Source organism: Triticum urartu, chromosome 5 (genome assembly GCF_003073215.2).
Source record: "Triticum urartu cultivar G1812 chromosome 5, Tu2.1, whole genome shotgun sequence".
NCBI classification, from domain to species: Eukaryota; Viridiplantae; Streptophyta; class Magnoliopsida; order Poales; family Poaceae; genus Triticum; species Triticum urartu.
This window is the reverse complement of record NC_053026.1, coordinates 636,163,508-636,179,484: the sequence shown is the minus strand read 5'-3', so window position 1 is coordinate 636,179,484 and position 15,977 is coordinate 636,163,508. Positions and strand designations below refer to the sequence as shown.

At 44.0% G+C, this 15,977-nt stretch overlaps 1 protein-coding gene across 2 annotated transcripts; it reads left to right on the top strand.

Moving 5' to 3' along the window:
• The first annotated feature begins 237 nt into the window (after window positions 1-237).
• Window positions 238-3,174, top strand: LOC125511460 (probable low-specificity L-threonine aldolase 2). 2 transcript variants are annotated; one of them, XM_048676845.1, is made up of 10 exons: window positions 238-392; window positions 817-1,264; window positions 1,366-1,477; window positions 1,588-1,638; window positions 1,773-1,844; window positions 1,941-2,073; window positions 2,168-2,226; window positions 2,318-2,415; window positions 2,615-2,681; window positions 2,836-3,174. In XM_048676845.1, exons 2-10 carry the CDS (start codon window positions 822-824, stop codon window positions 2,902-2,904), a joined length of 1,104 nt encoding a protein of 367 aa, XP_048532802.1. In that variant the 5' UTR covers window positions 238-392; window positions 817-821; the 3' UTR covers window positions 2,905-3,174. The 2 variants fall into 2 exon arrangements, with proteins under 2 accessions (XP_048532802.1, XP_048532801.1); XM_048676844.1 differs by having other exon boundaries at window positions 239-392; window positions 810-1,264.
• Window positions 3,175-15,977: the final 12,803 nt, after the last annotated feature.

Genomic DNA, 15,977 nt, shown 5'->3' with positions numbered 1-15,977 from the left:
GGCTGATGAGTGTTTTGGTGTGAGGTGAGCCGGCCGACGTCAGAGATGATTGCATTTGTATAGTACGACCCCAAGGAAGGTTGCGACTTGGTCTCTGTATATTGTAGCCCCATCACCAGTAGAAAGCAACGGGCCACCGCTTTTCCGACGTGGTTGTGCAGGAGCGCACGTGGAGACGAGCGACCCGTCAAAGCCGACGACCTCGGCAAGGTTAGGTCACGTCGTCTAGCTCGTCTTCTTCCTCGATCCAGCGGCGCCGCCGGCCTCTATAAATCAAAGCACCGCTCCTCTGCGGCAACGTACGCACACCACCCGCAGGCAGGGAAGCCACAGCGTTCCGCTCGACGCCGGCCGTCCCCATCCACCTCGCCTCCCGCTACATTCGGATTCTGGTGCGCAATTTCTTCTTTTATCCGTTCCGGCGGCGATACCATAGGGTTGCTCTTGAATGATGAAGCGGGTAGATTTGTTGTTTTCCCTTGTGATTTCTCAAGAGCCTTGCATTGGCTGCTCTGCTCGTGAAAAATCTCAGCGCAAATGAGTGACATGTAGGGGCACCAAAGTCTGTGGTCGTTGGAAGGATAGAGTTTGCCATGTCGTCGTCGTGTGTCCGTTGCGTGCGAGCAGTAAGCTGCTGCAATGTAGTAGTACAAAAACGAATGAAAAGCAGAGCCGTCCGTATGGCATTTTCCTTTCTCTAGAATATATATAAAAATGTCGCCATCCTTCAATATATAAGGGTTTGAGTAGTTCACAGCTTCACAACGCCTTCACAATTGATTGAGAGATCGTTCGTTATCCTACTGGAGTCTGCAGAAGGGATGGCGACCAAGGTGGTGGACCTGCGCTCAGACACGGTGACCAAGCCGTCGGAGGCCATGCGGGCCGCCATGGCCGCGGCGGACGTGGACGACGACGTGCTGGGCGCCGACCCGACGGCCTGCCGCTTCGAGGCGGAGATGGCGCGGATCATGGGCAAGGAGGCCGCGCTGTTCGTCCCCTCGGGCACCATGGCCAACCTCATCTCCGTCCTCGCGCACTGCGACGCCAGGGGCAGCGAGGTCATCCTCGGCCACGACTCCCACATCCACGTCTACGAGCACGGCGGCATCTCCACCCTCGGCGGCGTCCACCCCCGGACCGTCCCCAACAACCCCGACGGCACCATGGACGTCGACAGGATCGTCGCCGCCATCCGGAGCACGGACGGGGCGCTCTACTACCCCACCACCAGGCTCATCTGCTTGGAGAACACCCATGGAAAGTGAGTGAGTTGCTCTGTTTGTTAGTACTATGAGTGATACTAGTACTAACTCTGTTTCTTACCTGATTGATGGAGTATCTTTATTGTTGTTGCTGTTGCAGTTCGGGTGGGAAGTGTCTGACCGTGGAATACACTGACAAGGTTGGTGAAGTTGCTAAGGCTCATGGCTTGAAGCTTCATATCGACGGAGCTCGTATCTTCAATGCCTCCGTGGTAAGTAACAACTGCTATGGGATCAATTAACCGGCATGTGATGTCGAAGTACAAGACATGTGTATCTTCTCCTGACATTTTTAGAGCATCACTGTTATCGTGCCTGTCAGGCACTTGGAGTTCCCGTTGACAGACTCGTGAGAGCTGCCGATTCAGTTTCGGTATGTATCAATCTGCTTGGCACTACACTAAAATGCTAGATTGCATATGCAACCCACATAAGAACGGAAAATGGGCTGATTCCTGTTGACATATGATGTGTGACTGTATTTCTCTGTTAAACGTCGAAATGCAGATATGCCTGTCGAAAGGGATAGGTGCTCCTGTTGGATCAGTTATTGTTGGTACCAAGGCCTTCATACACAAGGTGATGATGGGTAGATATTCTGCATGCTAGTAAGTTTAAGCTGCTTGCTTAACAGAACATGTAAGGGAAATCTGATAGATATCGCACTTCTTTCAGGCTAAAATTCTTAGGAAGACACTGGGTGGTGGAATGAGGCAGGTAGGAGTCCTTTGTGCTGCTGCCGAAGTCGGTGTTCGCGACACCGTAGGCAAGCTTGCGGATGACCATCGGAAGGCTAAAGTTTTAGCAGGTTTCATATTGGCCTATCTTCACCATCCTATTTACAGGCCCTTAACGGCATCAATATAACCCTGAATTTGGTTTTCTTTTGTCCAAATGTTCAGATGGACTGAAGAAAATCAAACAGTTCACAGTTGATTTGAGTTCAGTGGAGACCAATATGGTTAGTCTGTTATTCCATCTATCTACTGAGCTTGATGTTTTCAGATCAAATATCATGTTTGTGACCTCCGGCGATGTATTCCATTCGCTAGGTATTCTTTGATATGGCGGATCCACGCATATCACCTGCCAAACTGTGCCAAGCCCTGAAACAACGCAATGTGCTTGCAATGCCAACAAGCTCCAAGAGGTTCAGTTCACTTTGCTCGACTTCCTTCTCTTTATTTTTCTTAACTTCCTATTAATATTCTCAAGCTCAACTCCTGACCATAAGCATCATAAATTATGTCTGTTTGCACTGGTCTCTAACTAAAACAATATGCTGTACTATTTAGTCAAAAGAGACGCACTGCTTTGTTTGATTCTGAGCTCCCTTGATTAATTTGCAGCGTCAGATTCGTCGTCCACTACCAAATTTCAGATAGCGACATCCAGTATACTTTAAAATGTATCGAGGTACTACAGAAATTGTTCCAGATTTATATGTTTTGACCTTTGTATCACCGTTGCTCTGATCGGGGGCTGTTACCATATCCTTTCGAAGGAAAAAAAAAGTCACCGATGATGCTGTGATTGGTGGGATATCACTGATATGTTGCTCTGTTTTCAGGAAGCCGTGGAGGAAATCCTGGCCTGCGACGCCAAATCGGAGCGTTGTTCGACCAACGGCACAAGCTAGCTAGGCCACACTTCTTGAATTACTACGTGATTGCTATGCATGATGCACTATCCAGTTCGTTTGTGAAATAATTGATTGCCTGTGGTCGTGTCAATGTCGTGGGCATGTGGTCGTGTTCTTCTGTGTTCTTCAGCTTGGGGAGCATGCAATGCAATTAGGGATTGTTGTGACGATACAGGTGGATCATTGGTCTACTTTGTTTGGCGTATTGTTTGACCGTAGTACCCCTCGTCCAGCTACATCTACCATGACAGCGTATTCTCTTCTGCTTGGGAACCTGTTCTGCATGTTTTGCTATTGCCCGAACGATCGATCCACCTGTTGTACGTTGATGGGTTTTTTCTTGGGTCAAAATAAATCAACATTGTGGGAATTGATCAGATGACCTTCTGTCTGGATCTTTGAAAAAAAACCAATGACCTATGCGCCATTCACATTTACTAATCTCAACTCGCTCTAAATATAAATGGCAGTCCTCGTGTTTAGGCGAGCTAATTAAGCGAATGAGTTAATTAATGGAAGGATTATGGGCTTAAATAAAATATTTAAACGGATGTGGCTAATTAAAGAAAGAATTATGGGTAAACCGGTGGAATAAATAAAAGAAAGATTATGGTCTTAATAAATAGAATATTCAAATAGATAAGGGTAATTAAAGGAAGGACTTGATATAAAAAGGTAGGATAATTAAAAGAAAAGATCTGTAGGCTTCAATGTGTTGCGGCTACTAAAAGGAAGGATTTAATTCCCGACTAAAACGGGTGAGTATGTCATGGTAATTAAAGCATGGATTATATTTAAATGGAATCAATGGAACATTATACCTGGCAAAAAAAATATAACACGACTAAATTGTATCGTATTTTTTATGGTCATTTTGTAGAAGGATGCTGCGTTGCAGCATGTTCTTCATAGTAAATCTGGTGCTGTGGGACATTATGCTTGCACAAAACATCAATTTTTCCCGTTGCAATGCACGGGCATATGTGCTATAAATTAAAAAGATCCAATGTCTTGTGGGGAACGAGCGAAGGGCTAGGATCTCGTTTCTGAGCGCATGGCGTGGCGTTGGGTCACTGCTCCTATTTTCTTGGCCCTTAGCAAAGGGTTAGGAGGCAAAAGAGCATGGATTATATTAGTTACGAAGATTTACGTATGATATTAGTTGGTATTTTTTGATTGGTGGGAAGTGGGGGGCCCACCCTGGAATTTGGGGGGGGGGGGGGGGGGGGGGGGGGGGGGGGGGGGGGGGGGGGGGGGGGGGATTAATGAGAGGATGACACATGTTCACAATAAGGTAATTTTTATAACTTGCTTTCGAAGGTATAGGATTTTCGGGAGGCAAAAGCTCTCTCAAGATAGCCAACACTAACACGGCTTATTTTTCACGTAAAGGGAAAAAGGCACATCCTATTAGCTTGTTGCAAACATTATTACAAATAGTTATTCTACGCCTCTAAGTAAAACCTTGTACATAATGTAGTAATACTGTTTACAAAACACAGTAATTTTAAAATAATTTTTGTACTATCCCAAATATTACTACCCCTGTCTCAAAGTATAAGAACGTCTAAAACATGATACAATATAGAATATACAACAATTATTTGAAAACAAACAATTATATTAGATGACCACAGAACATATTATCAATTAGAATATTAGCCTACAAAAACGTCATATACATTGAGATGGAGCAAGTATTTTCCTACATTATTTAAAAACTACTACTACATTACGTATAGCTATACAATTATACTAGAAACTTTTTATTCAATAGAAAATATTCTCAAAGATCTAATTAAAAATAATAATGTAGTAATACTGTTTACAAAACATAATAATTTTAAAATAATTTTTATACTATCCAAAATACTACTTTATTACATTGTTTGAAAAGTACTACATTACGTATAGCTATACAATTATATTAGAAGCTTTCTATTCAATAGAATTTGTAAATATTCTCAACGATCTAATTAAAATTATTAAAGATCGTACTATATAGCAAAAACAATCGTGCACGTATGTTAGTATAAATGTTCATTTATGTTTCAAAAATATTTATTATATTTGAGAAAAATATGTTTTAAAAATGGTTGTTCATGAGGTATGAATATACGTTCATATACTTAAAAAATGTCCGTATATTTACCCCCAAAAGAGGGACAAATGTGGAAAAATAAAATTAAAACAAAAACATAAAAGAAATAGAAAATACAAAACAAACGGTAAAAATGAAAATGTGATAAGAAAAACCAACTAAAATAGGAAAAAAAGTAAGAAAGAAAAATAACTCCCTTCTATGTAGCAAATGCTTAAGGAGTGGACCCTGGATTAAAAAAATGGTATTTCAATGTTTCTAAAAAACTCAATTTTTTCTGTGAACACATAATAGAAAAAGCAACAACCTTGCAAGTACAAAAAGACATTGAAAGTATATAAAAAAAATCAAAAGTTCCAAGGGCCACTGTTGAAGAAAAAAATCCATTCTCAGACATTTTTTTGTACTAAATGTATTTTTTTTGTTGCCCCACATTCCGCCGCATGCATCTTCAACCTCTCTAAACTATGAGGCTATTCTCTTCTCTGCTCTCCTTGTTCTTGTATGCTCTCTCTGTTCTTCGTTCTCTAGTACGACAAAGCTCCTACCACGGATGGCGTGTCTATCTTCTCTTACTTCTACAATTAAATTGAAAATTTTCAGTTAGATGACACATTCGTCAAAAGCGTTGAAATTGCTCCCCAATGATAAAAATTTGAAAGCAAAGGAAATAATTTAAAATATTCAGTGAAGAGTATTCCGTTTTCTTGCTTTTATCACACCTTTTAGTGCCTCCTCGACAATAGCCTGAGGGTTAGGGTAGGGAGGAAATTGTTGAGAGCAAACAAACGGTCTACAAACAAATGCACAGTTCGGTCACAACTTGGTTTAGGTGAAAAACTTGCTACTATATGCATGTCAATTAAAACCGGTCGAGAAAATGAGACAGAAAACAAAACATTATGAATTGAGGAAAATACATTAAAAAATGAACAGAGGAAAATCCATAAATACGATGGGCCTATATTCATGATGTCTCAAAATGCAAATAGGTTATTCCAAGTATTCTTGCAAACAGAGTAGGAAACGCGAAACCAAAGGTTGATTGATATAACCCAGTTTACCTTAAAAAAAGATATAACCCACTTTTGTAAGTAATGTATCCACTATGGCATCAACTACGCAAACATGATATGATTTCCAACAATGTAAGGTCTATTAAATACATAGTGAATAAGGGAGCACCGTTAAGAAGAATTTCTAGGTTACTAGGCTAATTAATGAAAAAAACAGGCGAAAACCGTTACAAACATGACCGCATGTGGACAAATCTAGAAGTATAGAACCCAAGACACAGAAGCGGCTCGGCAGACACTATTAACATGCTACAACTGCAAGCCAGTGACATATATTTGGAATATGACATTGTAAGGGAACCCGGGCAAGAACACCTCGACCAAGACATCGAACACCAACTTGTGTTTGGATGGTTAGAGGGATTGTGGTATCCCCAGTTCATCAGGATTCAAGTTCTGGTGCTCACATTTATTCCTAAATTTATTTCAGGATTTCCGGCGATGCGCATTTAGTGGGAGGAGACGTTCCCGTCAACGACGAGGTGCCTATGGTGACTTCGTAAATTTCAAGATGATATGTCGGCTCAGTCTTTCGAAGATGCTCATAGAGCTAGGGTGTGCACGTGTGCTTTTATAAGGATGAGTGTATGCGTGTGTGTATATAAGCGTTTACGTCTGTACCGTGTTAAAAAAGGCACCAAGGTTCTACCATTGAAAAAAATCAAATATAAATTTGGCAATACTACTTTTGTCGCAAATAGCCCACATTTTATTTGTCAAATTGATTCTTGAAATTCGCGTGTGTCTTACTCGCTGATCGAACGCTGGATGGAACGGAAGGAGTATATAGTGTAGTACTAGTAGTAATAGTCTAGGAAGTCTAGGAAATCAATAGTTCGTGTCCTCCCCATGTTCGGCAATAACCAGCCGGTCGTGTCCACCATTAATACGTCTTTCTGCCATGATTGCATCTACATGAATGAGGGATGTAGTACTACCATCGATCTTGTGCCAGAGGGTATAGTGACGACAAAGAATTTGCGGGGTATACATTAGAACATCTTCAATGTTCAATGTCGTCCATAAAAAAACCAAACGTTCTGACAGCACGGTTCGGACACTTTGAATGCGTTTGGTTCACAACACAACTTGGTTTTGGAAGATATGGCACCAAAAGTTGTAGAGTTGGTCGTCTTTCAAATCGAGCCATTGAAGCAACGCGTCGGGCTATAATCAGATAATTACATCGAGCTATGAGCGGACAATTCTGAAGAAATTGTAAGATATGGGTAAGAATTCTCGCAGATCTTCCTATTACGGGGAAACCCACAGAAGTTTTAATGGGAAGAGGAAAAGGAAATCCGACAGGTTGGATTGCTCGTGTGTCCACGAAAGCCATGCACCACCTGTGTTCGCGTTCCCGAGGTTTCTCATAGCAAATAGAGAAACCGAGGCCCCCACTTACCTACCGGTTAGGTAGGGGGGGGAGAAGAGTGGGAACGAGAGCTTCTTTCACTTGATTGTTTTCCTACAACAGTATCTTCGAACTCAACGGCTCCCAGGATTCGGAGCGATATCTCTGTTTTATGGCATTTTGCATACTTGTCCCAGTTGAGCAAATGCAGGCTAAAAACTAAGATCTGCATGTAGTTTGGAGCAATTAGTTAGCATATTGTTTGGTTGCCCGCGTCGCTGTTGTTAGACCAACAATATGTTGTTTGGTTGCAAACGGCTAGAGATGTGATCACCACTTCTCATTAGTGATGACCTTACTACACACACTGTGAACATTGTCTCTTCCTAGCTAGGAAACAAATGGCAGTTTATCCTACCTACTAGAAAATGACTATACAAGTTATTAAGAGCCGATATGGCTGAATAGGGGAAAGTTCAACCATGCTAACCAGGTGGAAGTTCATCATCTTCCTCTTCCTATACTTCTTCTTCTTCTTCTTCTTGCCTGAGCCCACTTCAACCTTTTGTTCTTTCATGCTTTGTTGTCAAACGCTTTCATACCATGGCAGGAGCTGATCACCTCGTCAGGTGTCGCATCTTCCTCCTCCAGCACAAGTTCATCAATTCCCCACTGCATGATCCTGTTGTGAATGATGCAACATGCAAGAACAAGCTTGACCTGAGTAGGGTAAGGGTGGAATGGCTTTTGATTCAGGATCTTAAACACAAATTCCCTCTCAGCCGTTACTCTAAGGTTGGAGTGTTTGAGATTGAACAGTTCTTGATGAGTCCTAGGATAGTTCCTAAAGGGTGGAAGCACACCTGGTCAACATGCATAGCCAACATCTTCTAGGTAGAACTTGCCATCGGGGATGTTGATGCCATCATGACGACTCATGCTGTCACCAAGAATGTTAGCATCATGTGTTGATCCTTCCCAGTCAGTCAGCACATATATGTGAACTTCATATTGAAGTCAACAGCAACAAGCACATTCTGGCTTGTGTAGTGCATCCTCCCTCTATATGTTGTAGCTTGTGACCTCGGCACTCTAGCAGTGACATGAGTACCATCCATTGCTCAACGCAATCCTGGAATGACATTATGATACGTCTCCAACGTATCTATAATTTTTGATTGTTCCATGCTATTATATTATCTGTTTTGGATGTTTAATGAGCTTTATTATACACTTTATATTATTTTGGGACTAACCTACTAACCCAAGGCCCAGTGCAAATTGCTGTTTTTTGCCTATTTCAGTGTTTCACAGAAAAGGAATATCAAACAGAATCCAAACAGAATGAAACCTTCGGGAGAGTTATTTTTGGAACAAACGTGATCCAAGGGACTTGGAGTGGACGTCAAGAAAGAAGCAAGGAGGCCACGAGGCAGGGAGGTGCGCTGCCCCCTGGGTGCGCCCCCACCCTCGTGGGCCCCTCGTAGCTCCACCGACCTACTCCGACTGAATTCCCCCTGCACTACACCAATTTCCCTCTCCCACGTTCTCCAACTGAATTCCCCCTGCACTACACCCTACGTCGCATCTTGCTTTTGCGCCCGACTCAGCCTTGCTCACTGGAAAAGGCCGATTCGAGCGTTCCTAGCGAGCCAGGCTCTGGGTGCTTCAAGTTTCGTACTGATGCGAGCCAGGCCTCCTTGCACGCAACCAAAGAACCCATTTCCATACCGCCTGGGCCTCGTTGGGCTCTATGCAGCCTACCAAATGCATGCTTTGTGTCACTGAACGTCGTGCATCAAACATTCGTATACCGCTCCACACGTTTGAATCCCACCAAACCGGAAGCAAACCAGTATGAGGTTTGCGGGCGTTCGACACTCCCAGGCCACACGAACCCCCCCCCCCACTCTCGTTCCACTCCAACCGCCACACCACTCTCCGCTCCGCATTCATGAAGGACGCACAGGAGGAGGAGCAGGCAAATGAGCAGGCGCCGCCTGTCTCTGCGTTCCGGATGCTGCAGGTGAAGGACATATGCCCTAGAGGCAATAATAAAGTTGTTATTTATATTTCCTTATATCATGATAAATGTTTATTATTCATGCTATAATTGTATTAACCGGAAACTTAGTACATGTGTGAATACATAGACAAACAGAGTGTCACTAGCATGCCTCTACTTGACTAGCTCGTTAATCAAAGCTGGTTAAGTTTCCTAGCCATAGACATGAGTTGTCATTTGATGAACGGGATCACATCATTAGAGAATGATGTGATTGACTTGACCCATATGTTAGCTTAGCACCATGATCGTTTAGTTTATTGATATTGCTTTCTCCATAACTTATACAGGTTCCTATGACTATGAGATTATCAACTCCCGATTATCGGAGGAACACTTAGTGTGCTAGCAAACGTCACAACGTAACTGGGTGATTATAAAGATGCTCTACAGGTGTCTCCGATGGTGTTTGTTGAGTTGGCAAAGATCAAGATTAGGATTTGTCACTCCGATTGTCGGAGAGGTATCTCTGGGCCCTCTCAGTAATGCACATCACTATAAGCCTTGCAAGCAATGTGACTAATGAGTTAGTTACAGGATGTTGCCTTACGGAACAAGTAAAGAGACTTGCCGGTAACAATATTGAGCTAGGTATGATGATACCGACGATCGAATCTCGGGTAAGTAACATACCGATGACAAAGGGAACAACGTATGTTGTTATGCGGTTTGACCGATAAAGGTCTTCATAGAATATGTAGGAACCAATATGAGCATCCAGGTTTCGCTATTGGTTATTCACCGGAGATGAGTCTCGGTCATGTCTACATAGTTCTTGAACCCGTAGGGTCCGCACGCTTAACGTTCGATGACGATCGGTATTATGAGTTTATGTGTTTTGATGTACCGAAGGTAGTTCGGAGTCCCGGATGTGATCATGGACATGATGAGGAGTCTTGAAATGGTCGAGACATGAATATGGATATATTGGAAAGTTATGTTTGGACACCGGAATGGTTTCGGATTAGTTTGGGCATACACCGGAGTACCGGGGGGTTACCGGAACCCCCCGGGGGCTTAATGGGCCTACATGGGCTTTAGTGGAAGAGAGAGGAGGCATCCAAGAGGTGGGGGCGCGCCCTCCAAGCCCAATACGAATTGGGAGGGGGCCGGCCCCCCTTTCTTTCTTCTCCTCTTCCCCTTCCTTCCCCCTCCTAGTTGGACTAGAAAAGGGGGGAAACCTACACCTAGTAGGAGTAGGAATCCCCCCTTGGGGGCGCACCATGAGGCCGGCCGGCCCCCTCCTCCCCTCCTTTATATACGGGGACGGGGGCACCCCATAGACACACAAGTCGATCTCTTAGCCGTGTGCGGTGCCCCCCTCCACAGATTTCCACCTTGGTCATTTTGTCGTAGTGCTTAGGCGAAGCCCTGCGTGGGTAACTTCATCATCACCGTCAACACGCCGTCGTGCTGACGAAACTCTCCCTCGGCCTCAACTGGATTTAGAGTTCGAGGGACATCACTGAGCTGAACGTGTGCAAATCACGGAGGTGTCGTGCGTTCGGTACTTGATCGGTTGGATCGCAAAGACGTTCGACTACATCAACAGCGTTACTTAACGCTTTCGCTTTTGGTCTACGAGGGTATGCAGACACACTCTCCCCTCTCATTGCTATGCATCTCCTAGATAGATCTTGCGTGATCGTAGGAATTTTTTTGAAATATTGCGTTCACCAACAGTGGCATCCGAGCCAGGTCTACACGTAGATGTTATATGCACGAGTATAACACAAAGAAGTTGTGGGCGTGGGTATATACATTTTTCTTCTCGTCACTAGTTGTTTCTTGATTCAGCGGTATTGTTGGATGAAGCGGCCCGGACCGACATTACATGACCACGTTCATGAGACTGGTTCTACCGACGTGCTTTGCACACAGGTGGCTGGTGGGTGTCAGTTTCTGCAACTTTAGTTGAATCGGATTCAATGAACATGGTTCTTTCTGAAGATCAAAAAGCAATCACTATACCACATTGTGGTTTTTGATGCATAGGTAAGAACGGTTCTTGCTAAGCCCGTAGCAGCCACGTAAAATTTGCAACAACAAATTAGAGGACGTCTAACTTGTTTTTGCAGGGCATGTTGTGATGTGATACTGTCAAGACGTGATTATATAAATTGTTGTATGAGATGATCATGTTTTGTAACACAGTTATCGGCAACTGGTAGGAGCCATATGGTTGTCGCTTTATTGTATGAAATGCAATTGCCATGTAATTGCTTTACTTTATCACTAAGCGATAGCGATAGTCGTAGAAGCGGTAGTTGGCGAGACGACAACGATGCTATGATGGAGATCAAAGGTGTCAAGCCGGTGACGATGGTGATCATGACGGTGCTTTGGAGATGGAGATCAAAGGCACAAGATGATGATGGCCATATCATATCACTTATATTGATTGCATGTGATGTTTATCCTTTATGCATCTTATTTTGCTTAGTACGGCGGTAACATTATAATATGATCTCTCACTAAATTTCAAGGTATAAGTGCTCTCCCTGAGTATGCACCGTTGTTACAGTTCGTTGTGCCGAGACACCACGTGATGATCGGGTGTGATAAGCTCTACGTTCACATACAATGGGTGCAAGCCATTTTTGCACAAGCAGAATACTCGGGTTAAACTTGATGAGCCTAGCATATGCAGATATGGCCTCGGAACACTGAGACCGAAAGGTCGAGCGTGAATCATATAGTAGATATGATCAACATAGTGATGTTCACCATTGAAAACTACTCCATCTCACGTGATGATCGGACATGGTTTAGTTCATATGGATCATGTGATCACTTAGATGATTAGAGGGATGTCTATCTAAGTGGGAGTTCTTAAGTAATATGATTAATTGAACTTTAATTATCATGAACTTAGTACCTGATAGTATTTTTCATGTCTATGTTGTTGTAGATAAATGGCCCGTGCTATTGTTCCATTGAATTTTAATGCGTTCCTAGAGAAAGCTAAGTTGAAAGATGATGATAGCAACTACACGGTCTGGGTCCGTAACTTGAGGATTATCCTCATTGCTGCACAGAAGAATTACGTCCTGGAAGCACTGCTAGGTGCCAAACCCGTTGCAGGAGCAACTCCAGATGTTATGAACATCTGGCAGAGCAAAGCTGACGACTACTCGATAGTTCAGTGTGCCATGCTTTACGGCTTAGAACCAGGACATCAACGACGTTTTGAACGTCATGGTGTTGGGGAACGCAGCAGAAATTCAAATTTTTCTACGCATCACCAAGATCAATCTATGGAGAAGTCTACCAACGAGGGAAGGAGAGTGCATCTACATACCCTTGTAGATCGCTAAGCGGAAGCGTTCAAGTGAACGGGGTTTATGGAGTCGTACTCGTCGTGATCCAAATCACCGATGATCCTAGTGCCGAACGGACGGCACCTCCGTGTTCAACACACGTACAGCCCGGTGACGTCTCCTACGCCTTGATCCAGCAAGGGGAGAAGGAGAGGTTGGGGAAGACTCCATCCAGCAGCAGCACAACAGCGTGGTAGTGGTGGAGGAGCGCGGGACTCCAGCAGGGCTTCGCTAAGCACTACGAGAGAGGAGGAGGGAGAGGGGTAGGGTTGCGCCAACAGGGGAAGAATTCGTGTCTCCGGCAGCCCAAAACCTCAAGTATATATATAGGGGAAGGGGAGGGGCTGCGCCCCCACCTAGGGTTCCCTCCCTAGGGGTGGCGGCAGCCCCCAGATCCCATCTGGGAGGCGGCCAAGGGGGGAGAGAAGGGGGCGCACCACTAGGTGGCCTTAGGCCCATCTGAGCCTAGGTTTGCCCCCTTCCACTCTCCCTTGCGCCTTGGGCCTTGGTGGGGGCGCACCAGCCCACTAGGGCTGGTCCCTCCCACACTTGGCCCATGCAGCCCTCCGGGGCTGGTGGCCCCACTTGGTGGACCACCGGGACCCTCCCGGTGGTCTCGGTACATTACCGATAAAGCCCGAAACTTTTCCTGCGACCAAAACAGGACTTCCCATATATAAATCTTTACCTCCGGACCATTCCGGAACTCCTCGTGACGTCCGGTATCTCATCCGAGACTCCGAACAACATTCGGTAACCGCGTTCATACTTTCTCTATAACCCTAGCGTCATCGAACCTTAAGTGTGTAGACCCTACGGGTTCGGGAAACATGCAGACATGACCGAGACACCTCTCCGGTCAATAACCAACAGCAGGATCTGGATACCCATGCTGGCTCCCACATGCTCCACGATGATCTCATCGGATGAACCACGATGTCAAGGACTTAATCAATCCCGTATACAATTCCCTTTGTCTATTGGTACGATGCTTGCCCGAAGATGCTTGCCCGAGATTCGATCGTCGGTATCCCGATACCTTGTTCAATCTCATTACCGGCAAGTCTCTTTACTCGTTCCGTAACACATCATCCCGTGATCAACTCCTTGATCACATTGTGCACATTATGATGATGTCCTACCGAGTGGGCCCAGAGATACCTCTCCGTTTACACGGAGTGACAAATCCCAGTCTCGATTCGTGCCAACCCAACAGACACTTTCGGAGATACCTGTAGTGTACCTTTATAGCCACCCAGTTACGTTGTGACATTTGGCACACCAAAGCACTCCTACATATCCGGGAGTTGCACAATCTCATGGTCTAAGGAAATGATACTTGACATTAGAAAAGCTTTAGCATACGAACTACAGATCTTGTGCTAGGCTTAGGATTGGGTCTTGTCCATCACATCATTCTCCTAATGATGTGATCCGTATCAACGACATCCAATGTCCATGGTCAGGAAACCGTAACCATCTATTGATCAACGAGCAGTCAACTAGAGGCTTACTAGGGACATGGTGTTGTCTATGTATCCACACATGTATCTGAGTTTCCTATCAATACAATTCTAGCATGGATAATAAACGATTATCATGAACAAGGAAATATAATAATAACCAATTTATTATTGCCTCTAGGGCATATTTCCAACAGTCTCCCACTTGCACTAGAGTCAATAATCCAGTTCACATCGATATGTGATTAACACTCAAGGTCACATCCCCATGTGACTAACACCCAGGAGTTCTGGGTTTGATCATGTTATGCTTGTGAGAGAGGTTTCAGTCAACGGGTCTGCAGCATTCAGATCCGTATATACTTCGCAAATTTCTATGTCATCTTGTAGATGCAACTACTACGCTACATTTGGAGCCATTTCAAATAACTGTTCTACTTGGAGCTATTCTAAATTGTTGCTCCATTATACGTATCCGGTATCTCTACTCAGAGCTATCCGGATAGGTGTTAAGCTTGCATCGACGTAACTCTTTACGTCGAACTCTTTCTCACCTCCATAACCGAGAAACATATCCTTATTCCTCCAAGGATAATTTAGACCGCTATCTGGTGATCTACTCCTAGATCACCTTTGTACCCTCTTGCCAAATATGTGGCAAGGCACACATCAGGTGTGGTACTCAGCATGGCATACCGTATGGAGCCTATGACAAAAGCATAGGGGACGACCTTCGTCCTTCCTCTTTCTTCTGCCGTGGTCGAGCTTTAAGTCTTAACTTCATACCTTACAACTCAGGAAAGAACTCCTTCTTTGACTGATCCATCTTGAACACCTTCAAGATCATGTCAAGGTATGTGCTCATTTGAAAGTACCATTAAGCATTTTGATCTATCCTTATAGATCTTGATGCTCAATGTTCAAGTAGCTTAATCCAGGCTTTCCATTGAAAAACACTTTCCAAATAACCCTATATGCTTTCTAGAAATTCTATGTCATTTCTGATCAACAACATATACTCATAAGAAATTCTATAGTGCTCCCACTCACTTCTTTGGAAATACAAGTTTCTCATAAACTTTGTATACACCCAAAAACTTTGATCATCTCATCAAAGCATACATTCCAACTCCGAGATGCTTACTCCAGTCCTTAGAAGGATTGCTGGAGCTTTGCATACTTGTTAGCATCTTTCAGGATTGACAAAACCTTCCGGTTGTATCACATACAACCTTTCCTCAAGAAAATCATCGAGGAAACAATGTTTTGACATCCTATCTGCAAGACTTCATAAATAATGCAGTAATCGCTAATATAATTCCAACAGACTCTTAGCATCGCTACGAGTGAGAAAGTCTCATCGTAGTCAACTCTTTGAACTTGTCGAAAAACATCTTAACGACAAGTCAAGCTTTCTTAATGGTGATACTTACCATCATTGTCCGTCTTCCTTTTAAAATCCATATGTACCTAACAGCCTTACGACCATCAAGTAGTTCTTCCAAAGTCTACACTTTGTTTTCATATATGGATCCTCTCCCGGATTATATGGCCTCGAGCCATTTTGGAATCCAGGCCCACCATCGCTTCTCCATAGCTCGTAGGTTCATTGTTGTCTAGCAACATGACTTCCAAGACAGGATTACGTACCACTCTGAAGTAGTACGCATCCTTGTCATCCCACGAGGTTT

Bases quoted from the DNA above. Each gene is read 5' to 3' on its own strand.
- LOC125511460 (XM_048676845.1), top strand. From the start codon at position 822: ATGGCGACCAAGGTGGTGGACCTGCGCTCAGACACGGTGACCAAGCCG. The intron at 1,478-1,587 runs GTAAGTAACAAC...CGTGCCTGTCAG, and splicing joins GTATCTTCAATGCCTCCGTG to GCACTTGGAGTTCCCGTTGA. The intron at 2,074-2,167 runs GTTTCATATTGG...CCAAATGTTCAG, and splicing joins GAAGGCTAAAGTTTTAGCAG to ATGGACTGAAGAAAATCAAA.